This window comes from Helobdella robusta (assembly GCF_000326865.2).
Source record: "Helobdella robusta unplaced genomic scaffold HELROscaffold_1, whole genome shotgun sequence".
Classification (NCBI taxonomy): domain Eukaryota; kingdom Metazoa; phylum Annelida; class Clitellata; order Rhynchobdellida; family Glossiphoniidae; genus Helobdella; species Helobdella robusta.
Window position 1 is genome coordinate 12,917,736 of NW_008703570.1, and position 11,288 is coordinate 12,929,023.

An 11,288-nucleotide genomic window follows, 5' to 3' on the forward strand; every position below is an offset into this window, starting at 1 on the left:
CAAACGGACGAGCAGGTGAAGAAATAAGTAAAGAAGTGTATAAATGAAAAATTGACAAAACGAACGAACGAATGAATGAATAAACGAACGAACAAGTAAATGAATAGATAAATGAATAGATGAATGAATGAATTTATGAATGAATGAATGAGTGAATGGATGAGTGAGTGAATGAACAAATACTTGTTCCATATCACTGAGGACATCATTGTCGTCCTTGGTCAATATACGCTTGACGAGATAAATTGCTTGATAATAAAAATATTAATAATAATAATACATACATACATGCATACAAACAAACAAACAAACATACATACATACATACATACATAAATACATACATACATACATACATACATACATACATACATACATACATACATACATACATACATACATACATACATACATACATACATACATACATACATACATACATACATACATACATACATACATACATACATACATACATACATACATACATACATACATACATATATACAAAAATTCCCAAATGCCTCTCACCATAATCAACTTCATCTACATTCTCTTGAACGGACGGCCAATAGTATGGAGCCTGATGATGATGACGACGTGATGTTGACGATGATGATGATGATGACGACGACGATGATGATGTTGGTGATTAAAATGTTGACTTTAATTCAGCTGGGACTATGCTATTGATGATGATGATAGCGATTGTAATGATGATAATAAAAATGAAGATGATGATTTAGTGTTGACTCGTCTGGTCATTGTCATCATGTTGTCAACATACACTCTCATTGTTTACAAATTCTTGAAAATCATCATCATCTCCACTTCGCCATCATTAGCATCACCACGACGACTACCGCCACCGTCAGCGGTAGCAGTAGCAGTAGCTGCTCCATCAGCAGCATTAATAGCATCACTATTCAAGCACTAAATGTCTCAGATCTTAATTAACTTCCATGTGTAGCAGAACGACAATCAATGCAATGACGTTGTTTGTGTTGATGATCGTAAGGAAAACGAAGATCAAGATGAAAAAGAATAAGAAGATGCTGATGAATATATGTGTTATAGCTCAGTCGGTAGAGGCGCCATGTTTCGCGTTATTCTTATTCAAGTACTGTCTGTCCGAAACTCAATGACTTTCACGCACGTTGTGTTTTGTGTGTGTTTTGTGTGGTGTGTGTGTTTTGTGTGGCATGTGTGGTGTGGGGTGTGTAAATGTAAGTCGTGTGGCGTTTGTCGTGTGGTAGATGTGGTGTGTGTGAATGTCGCAGCTTTTTTAGGGGCACGAAAGTTCTATTGTAATTATAGAATATGTAAACAGCTACTAATATATAGAATACAACTAGCAAAAACATTATTATTGCTAAAAACCATTTAACATCTACTCCGACAAATACTGATTACCGACCTGGAATAAGTAGTAATTGCTAGCAATACTATCTTCCTCATAGTCACTTCCGGTTTCACCTAGCGAATAAATATAATTGAAGCGCTTCAGAAGTCTTGTGACGTGACTGGCTTCACTGACGTCACCGTCAGTGATGTGCCTTGCCAGCCAATTAATTAGGTCCAACCCTGGAAGGTGTTTTAGTTTTTTATTTTGGGAGTTTGGTTTTTTTGTATATATGTTTTGTATATTACTGTGGTGGTTGTTGCATTTGTATGTTTATTTTGTGTGTGTGTGTATGTATGTATGTATGTATGTATGTATGTATGTATGTATGTATGTATGTATGTATGTATGTATGTATGTGTGGTCATCTTTATGTATGTTACTGGATATATACTCGCACGAAGTTGCTTGACACTTTGCATATATCAAACATCGGAGCAACAACAAAAAAATTAGTTATAAAAATAACATTATCATCATCATCATCGTCGTCGTCGTCGTCATCATCATCATCATCAAACCTGATATGACGTCATCCAACATCACGTTCATGTGTTTCCTCTTCCTGGTCAGAAGCGGCGACAGTGATGATGATGATGATGATTGTGGAAGTGATGATGATGATGATGACGAAGGTGACGGCGGTACTGATAGTGATACCTGCATTTTCTGTACCATGCTTTCCATCTTAAGTCGCGGTGGAAATTATTGTGGGATTTCAGAGGTTTTAGCTTGTGTACAGCTGCTGATGTATGCCACACATCGTACAAACTGATGTATGCCAAATTGTACGAACACATGCATACATACATGCATGCATGCATGCATGTACACATAAACACACACAGACATCCACATATAAAAACACATACACACGCACACATATACACACACAAACATAAAATTCAATGCAAAAATTTTGACGAAAAACGAATCCGATAATTGAATTTTATAAGGGTTTATTTGAAATTAAGAAATGTTTGATCGATCGTTTTTCCTGCTATTACTATTTTTATTCATGTTTTTAATTATTATTTAATTATTATTATTATTATTATTGTTATTTTATTTGAATTATTTTATTATCACTTCATAGAATTAAGCAAAATTGTTTGTGAAATCCATGCATTAAAGTGCCTGTATGCGTCGGTACTTGTGTCTTATCATTGCAATAGATTTGAAATACAATGATATTATTAGTAATAACATGGTCTTACAACAATTATACAAACATACACAAACATACAAATCAGCATACAAAAGATACAAACCAACAAACAAACATAAGAACCAACAAACATACCAACAAACATACCAACATAAAGATAAAGGGACATGCAAATTTTCAAACCAACACACATTGGAAAATACAGCAATGTACAAACATACAAACAAACATATAAACATACAAAAATACAAACAAACATACAAGCGGAAAAAAACAAACACACATACAAAGATACCAAACCTTTCTAAATGCCATCTTATTCTCGTGCTGAATTGAATCGTCGCCCGATAATTCATTTAGTAGGTGATTATAACTAAAATTAGTATTATTATTATTTTTAGAAGCAGCAGTAGCAGCAGAAGCAGCAGCAGTAGTAGTGGCGGTAGTAGTATTAGTAGTAGTGTTAGCAGTTGCAGTAGTAGTAGTAGTAATGGTATTGCTCCTGTTGTTGTTATTGTTTGATGTCGTAGTTGACGTCATGCTTATTTATTGATGGTTTTACTATTAGTAATATTGTTGTTGTTCTTCTTCTTATTATTATTTGTTGTTGTTGTTTTCACTATTAGTAATATTTTCGTTATTCCTTTTCTTCTTCTTCTTATTATGATTATTATTATTATTTGTTGTTGTTGTTGTTGTTGTCATTGTTGTTGTTGTTATTGAATTTAATTGCAACCTTCCACTATCTCAATTGCGCACCCCCTCTGGAGAGAGCAACTGATGATGATGATGATAATGAAGATGAGGATGATGACGATGGTGGTGGTGATTATTATTATTATTATTATTAATATTGTTGTTATTATTATTATTTTTTCGGGAGCTTTTGATGATGGTGATAATGATGCTGCTACTTCTGATGACGGTAATGACGATGACGAAGACGACGATGATGATGATGGTTGATGATGACGATAGCTTAATGACGTAGATAATGTTGACATTGTTGATGAGAATGAGGTACCGACTGATGAGAATGTTAGTTTTGTGTCAGTTATAACGATGAAGACGAAGATGGTGATGATGATAAAGATGGCGCGACGCAAATGATGACGCAAAAATTTCGATAACATCAGCCTCCATCATCCGATCAATCTTTTTGACAAACAATAGAATTGGTCCTAAAGCCTGACGTACATTGCATAAGCATTCGTTTTTATTCATATCAATTTACATATCTCATTGCATAGGTACACAAAAATATATAAATACAAATATAATTATGTGTGTAAGGGTGTGTGTAGTTGTATGTGTGTGTGTAGTTGTATGTGTGTGCGTGTGTGTGTAGTTGTATGTATGTGTGTGTGTATGTGCAGTTGTATGCGTGTGTGTTTTTGTGTGCGATCCCAAAAATCACCGTCATCATATTATAATTATATTGTGATCACATCATCATCATCATCATCAATATTTTTGATAATAACATTAATATTTATTTTATTATAACTCTAGTGTATGCATTAATATGAATAAATGTTATTATGAAATATGTTAAATGAATAATTGTTTCAGCCTCATACCTATTTGGGTTTTTTTGTTGTTCGTGTGTATTTCAGTTCCAGCAATTGAATCAAAGTTTCGCCTTAAATGAGAAATTAATTATTTTTAATACAAATAAAACCAACAGATGAGTTGATTTTAATCATTATTAATTATTATTTTTAATTAATATTAATTACTTTGTAAAATAATAAAATAAACTCATTTTTCATCATATAGAAAAATTTGCATTTCGATTGATTTGGTTAAATACAAATATAGCGTGAAAGCTGTATTGAATATAGGCATACGAATAAAATTGAATATATACCGGATAGATTCAAATATATTGATTGGTTCGGTTATAAAATCGTCCAAAAACTACATTGAATACATACAAATAGAATCGACTATATACCGGATAGATTCAAATATATACTGACTAGACTAGAATATATACAAATTTGAATAAATGCCGATAGATTCGGATATGTACCGATTAGATTCGAGTACATCCGAACGTAATGACGGTCTTATTTGACGTCTGCCTTTTTTAAATTCATCGTTTGCCTGTATGACGCGCGCCAACTATAGAGATGTTGTCATGGTGATAGAGATGATGACGAAGATTATGACGACGACAATGATGACGATGATTATGACGATGATGATGACGATGATGATGACGAAGATGACAAACATGATGATTATGACCGTAACATACATAGGAACCGCCAAGCGGATGTTCTATGTAGATTTTCCTCACATTAAAACAACAAAGCATGGTAGTTCCACATTAGTTGTTTCCTTGTTTCTTTGGTTGGTTGTATGTCGTTTTTTGTTTAAGCTTTTTATTTAAACAGCAGTAGCTACAGAATCAGCTACAGAAGCTACAGCAGCAGCTATAGCAGTTACATCAATAAGAATTTTATTAATTTGAGAAACTTATTATGCGCGTAATTCTATTCAATTCAATTTGAAATATGATAGGTAGCATTTGCAGGAAATAAAAAAAAACACTACCACTACTACTACACTACCACTACTACTACTACTACTACTACTACTGCTGCTGCTGCTGCTGCTGCTGCTGCTGCTGTTGCTACTACTACTACTAATAAAGATAATGGAAACTTCTTTTACTTGAAAAAAGTCGACGTTTCCAACAGAATATGAAAAGAAAATCAATCCGTTAATGAGAGAAGAGAAAATTGTTAATGATTTAATTTACGTCACTATGAAGACTCATAAGATGTTTATTTGGCATCTACCTACATACGAAGGATTTAGTCATAAATTGTTCCCATTACAATGAATGTCAAACGATTGAATTAGGGGCGTTTTTTGTAAATTTATTGAATGTATCAGCTGGCGAAGGTGCTAGTGGCTTAAAGTATTTTATCAGTTCTTTGAAATTTGAGACGAAGCCCAGTGTGGATAGTTCCCGGGAAAAGATTGTGACAATGAGGTCTTCATAATTCTTGAGTAGTTTGACATTTAAATCTTTGTATTTGTTAAGTTTGTATTATCTGCCTTTAAAAAGATTAGTCTCATGGAAAATTGTAATTTCTAGTACGTAAACGCTTTTATCTTCCGTTATGTAAATGTCAGGGTGATAGGATGGTTCGAAAATATTTGAAATTGGTTGAACTTCAGTCAGGTTTTAATTGGACTTTTTAACAGATGCTGGCGAGAATACATGAACCATGCTGTCTTAACCAACTTAACGAACTGTCTTATCAAGTTTGAGAACGTTACAAATTTGAACCGTCAACCAAACGATTTGTTATAATTTTGTTAGAGGCTATTTAGAGCTGCTTAATCTTCATAGAACCTGAACAGATATAACAAGAATGCAGCAAGATGGAATAAAAGAGTAAACTATGTCGGCGGAAATCTCAAAATAAGAACCACTTTGCTTGAATCAGTTACCAAAAAAACTGGTGTTATTTTGATTAATTTAACGTTTAGTTTGAACTTTGAAAATATTTTAATCTTAGTAAAATTCTTTTAAATAATAATAATAAAAATAATAACGACAACAATAAAATAGTAATAATAATAATAATAATATTAACATTATTAATATTAATAACAATAATGACTATAATAATAACAACAATAAGAATAATAATCATTACAATAATTTTTTTAATTTCAACGGTCGGTTTTTATGGCTGCTTTGAGCAAAATTTTGCGCACAGAGCACCAATTGAGGCGTCTATTAGTATACTTATTATTATTATTATTATTATTAATTATTATTATTAATTATTATTGTTATTGTTATTATTATTTTTTTGTTCTTCTTATTATTATTATTTTAAAATATCAATATAATTTATATTATAAGTTTTATTTATTTTAACTTTAAAATTACAATGTATGTTTCAAAAGGATGTCCCCCTTACAGCCATCATCATCATCGTCATCGCCAGCACGACCTCAATGGCATAGATCAAGTTAGTTGCTTTTATTTACATTTTTCTCACTCCATCAATCACTCCGAGAAGATGATGTCATTATCATTTTGACTGTACTGATGTATTTACTTCAGTACTTAAAATGCCCGTCTATTTTTAATGAAATTTTTTTACAAAACTTTAAAAAAATTTAATTTTTCCATGCATACGTTCATTCGCTCAACCCTACATTCATTCCTTTACGACATATTCCAGTTTTTTCTTTTTTTTCATTCATTTATTCATTCACTCGTTCGTTCATTCTTTCCTTCGTTCATTCGTTCGTTCATTAAATCACTGATTGCACTCATTTCTATTGCTTATTTTGGGTACAACGTGGTGTTATACGTATGCATACATTTCTGACGTATTCAAATGCGCACACAAACACACACACACACACAAACAGTCATATACATGCAATTATACACACACAAACAAACATACACACAGACATACACAAACAGTTTAACAACATGTACGTATGCGCGTATAATTCATAGAAGTTTATATTGTTTGTATGTATGTATTTGTGTGTATATGAATGCATGTATGTATGTATGCATGTATGTATGAATGTATGTATGTATGTGCGTATGAACCTATGGATGAAAACATTAGCCAAAAAATTATTATTCACATGTTCATTCAGATCATACACACACATGCTTTTTCTTCTCATAATTAGACGCTCCTCATTAACTTTTCCCTATAAAATTTTTTTCTTTTTCAGACACACACTACATAGGTGTGTCTCATTTGCTCCAATGAGGACGACACAAGTTTGTATGTTTGTGTGCACACACACACACGCGCACACACTCACCACACTCACACACGCAAACAAACACAAACACACGGTGATGTGATGTCAATCTTCCCTTGGGTTAATTTTTTTACGATAGATTTAAAACGAAATGAAACGAAACGAAACGAGACCAAATTTATTTGCTCCTTAAAGAAGATTCTAAATATATAATAATATATTATATTATAATATAATATATAATAATATATTTCGTTTAATCGTACAAACTATTTCGAGTTTTTGGTAAGAAAAGAAAAACACGACAGTTGCTCTTATTTGATATCATTAAAGAAACAAAAAATGAAGAAAAATTTAAATTTAAAAAAGTCAATTTAAAAAAATTCGGATTTTAAACAAATTAACGTAACACTCCACAGTAGTTTTTGGAGAATGATTCACGTAACATGAACATATAGAAAAAACAGTTCACAGCATATCATAATGACTAAATCAACATACCAAACAGAAATTATTTATACATGCATATATACAAAGTAAATCAAAAAATACCACAAATTATTTAACCAAAATAAAAAACTAGAAACCAGTCAACATTTTACAAATAAATAAATAGACATTACTAAAAGGATTGTTCAAAAAGGTAAAATTTAAGGCGACGACGAAAAAAAATATATGTTTAGTGTTTTGTTGGTGTGGTGCTGTGAAGCGAAAACAAACAAACACATCACAAAAAATTAGTAAGAAGTCGCAAGAATATTAGTCAGTCACCTACCTACAATTAAATTACTCTCAGGGCCCTAGCTTACCTATAATGGTTAACTCAACTCACCTACCTAACTACAAATTTGTATTTTTACGTTTTAGGAATTTTACATGTTTCAGGTATTTTATTTTACATATTTTAACGTTTTTATTTTACTAGAAACTTTTTAACTAATGTTAAGCCCTAGCCTACCTACTATTGTTCAACTCATCTCAATCCCTAACTTACCTATGAATTAAATTAAGTCCGGTAAAGAAAATAGAAAGTTGAAGAGAAACATAACAACGACACCGAATGAATGGATGTTGTGTATGTGTGTGTTGTATTGATGTGTGTGTGTAAATGTGCACGAGTGTACTCTCCAGAAACTTCTTGACTCGCTACTGACGAACCTCCATTGCACCGACCATCATCTGACACGTACCGATGGAATAGGGATTTTGACCGGATACTGATAAAACTAAATGGGAAAACAATTAATTCTGTAAAATAAAAAACAAGCCGTTGGAAAAAATAGGCAACTTACCTTATTGAGATGACACTCAATCCTTTGTTCAAATTCGAGTACTTTCAATGGTACGATGGGACAAAAACAAATTTCCCTTTAATGTTATCTTCGAATTGTCATCAGAACGATCATCATGAGACCACCATCTGAAACGTGCTGACGCCCACCACAGCCCACCTCTCATCATTCTGCAGACAAGTTTTTTTTCATTAGCGTAGTAGTAAATCAAGGAACAAATAAAAGAACGAATAAATGATTAACTGAATTATTGAATGATTGGTTGAATGAATTAATTAACTAATTAATTAATCAATCAATGATTTAATGAATGAATAGATTGAATGAATGAATTAATTGACGGAGGATTAGTTTGAAAAATATTGATAAAAAGAATAAATGAATGAAAAAAATCAAAATAACGAAACTAAACCATACCTCAAAAATCGTCGTTGTTGTTTTCTTCGAATTGTCATTGGAACGGTCATCATGAGACCACCATCTGAAACGTGCTGACTCCCAAAACAGACCACATCTTATCATTCTGTAGACAAGTTTTTTTATTAGCTTAGTAGTGAATTAAGGAACAAATGAACGAACTAATAAATGATTAACTGAATGATTAAATAATTGGTTAAAAGAATGAATAAATGAATGGAATGAATTAACGTCAATTAATGGAAGAATAATTTGAAAAATTGAGTGAAAAAATGAATGAATGAGAAAAACAAAAAAAAACGAAACTAAACCTTACTTCAAAAATCGTCGTTACTGTAATCCATTGAACCGACCATTACATTCAGGTCGGCACACATGATTTCATCCGAACTTCTGAGTGTCAGTTGAACAGCCAACGCGCTGATTCTTCTTACACCACCATCATCATACGTAAATCATCATGAGACCACCATCTGAAACGTGCTGACTCCCACCACTGCCCACCTCTCATCATTCTGTAGACAATTTTTTTAGTGTAGTAGTAAATGAATCTTAGAATTTTATAAGCAAAAATTTTAAAATGAAAATAATGGAAATAAATAATATCTGAGAATAATAGAGTAAAATGTAAGAAAAAACTTACCGTCGTCCATTCCACAAAGGCAGAATGATGAATGCCTTCCAGTTCCTACGTTGTCCTTCAAATCTGGTACTAGTCCTCTTCGAGATTGTTGTAGAAACACAGCCCGTGGAATGGAAAAAGAAAATATTCTCATCAGAAAGCTTAGCGGTGCTTGCATCTTAAATTGCTTAATAAAAATAATCTTAACTACCTATTCAATTACCTTAACTAATCAATATTAAATTGTTATTGGTACGATAGTCGAAAGCCCCCCTTCATTCTCCCTCCTTGCACAGAGGTTCACTGACAGCCAGGGCACCGGATAGTAAACCATTGCCGTGCGGATAGTAGACTATTGCCGTGCGGATAGTAAACCATTTGCCGTCCGGAAGCCGTGCGGGTAGTAGACTATGGCCATGCCGCATAGTAAATCATTACCGTGCAGATAGTAAACCATTGCCGTCCGGATAGTAAACTATTGCCGGCACCACTGGCCACCAACTTACCCCTGACAAAAGACTTTGAAATTCAGAGTCTATCGGCTATCGTACCCTCAACTTACCTATTCATTACAATTAAGCCCTAGCTTACCTAAAATTACAAAACTCAAGAGCCCAATTCATTGGCCTTTCGGCACCCACCCCACCACCTACGTAATGCCTTGGGCTCCAACTTAGTAATAATAATAAAAAACTTAAACCCTAAATCTATTAGTGAGTATGTGTTACAACGTAGCCTTAACTTACCTATTCATTACATTACGGCCATAGCTTACCTAAAATTACAAAACTCAAGAGCCCAATTCATTGGCCTTTCGGCACCCACCCCACCACCTACGTAATGCCTTGGGCTCCAACATAATAATAATAATGTAAAACTTATAATTAACCTACTTATCGATACACTTACAGCGTTTTAATTTACATTACAAGATTGTTCCTAGAATTACATCATTGCCCTTAACTACCTATAAAATTAAATTACTCTCAACTTTAGTAATAATAAATTAGAATGTGTAATGAAAATAAAATTACGCTCAAATACTAACATATGTGTTTATGTATGCATTGTGTGTGTGTGTGTGTAATACGCTGATGCGTGTAATGTGGGTGCAAGAAAAAATAGAAGCGATAAACTTACGCGCCTACCTATTCAACTACATTAGTGTTGGATGCTTCCTATCTATCCTACCTACAATTAAAATTATGCCTATCTAACCTACCTATATAGCTACTTAATGTAATTGTGTGTGTATGTGTGTGCGTGTATGCATTCCTACTTAATGTTAAATTACAGAGAAAAAAGAATACAACGTATCCCAGCCAGGCGTGCATTCTTTGCCACTGAATGAACGAACGTAGCCTGACATCTTCCATGATGAGCTCCTCTGGAAGCTTCAACCTGAATGAAATGAAAAAAACTTAATAATTATAAATGAAAATTGAAAAACGGGCCGCGGTGAAACCCGCCAGCAGAAAAAGCCAGCCAACTGGCAAAGAAAGGAACCGCAAAGAAACCGTAAAACGTACCCCTGTCAGGTGTGCATTCTTTGCCAATGAATGAACGAACGTAGCGTGACATCACAGCCATTCTGATTGTCCATGATGAACTCCTCTGGAA

The 11,288-nt window shown here is 33.1% G+C and overlaps 2 protein-coding genes across 2 annotated transcripts in view; both read right to left on the bottom strand.

Moving 5' to 3' along the window:
* The window catches only part of HELRODRAFT_159786 (hypothetical protein), a gene marked incomplete at both ends in the record, with an annotated part of 2,642 nt that extends 553 nt beyond the window's left edge, over positions 1-2,089 (bottom strand). Inside the window, 4 exons of the mRNA XM_009011629.1 lie at positions 184-248; positions 532-583; positions 1,418-1,584; positions 1,924-2,089. Of these exons, the coding sequence (XP_009009877.1) occupies positions 184-248; positions 532-583; positions 1,418-1,584; positions 1,924-2,089 (450 nt within the window). The remainder of the gene's footprint in view (positions 1-183; positions 249-531; positions 584-1,417; positions 1,585-1,923) is intronic.
* Positions 2,090-5,427: 3,338 nt separating this feature from the next.
* HELRODRAFT_159787 (hypothetical protein) lies at positions 5,428-9,846 on the bottom strand (the record flags this gene model as incomplete). The annotated part of the gene is made up of 3 exons (XM_009011630.1): positions 5,428-5,589; positions 8,496-8,563; positions 9,690-9,846. The coding sequence occupies 3 exons, from the start codon at positions 9,844-9,846 to the stop codon at positions 5,428-5,430; spliced, it is 387 nt and encodes a 128-aa protein (XP_009009878.1).
* Positions 9,847-11,288: the final 1,442 nt, after the last annotated feature.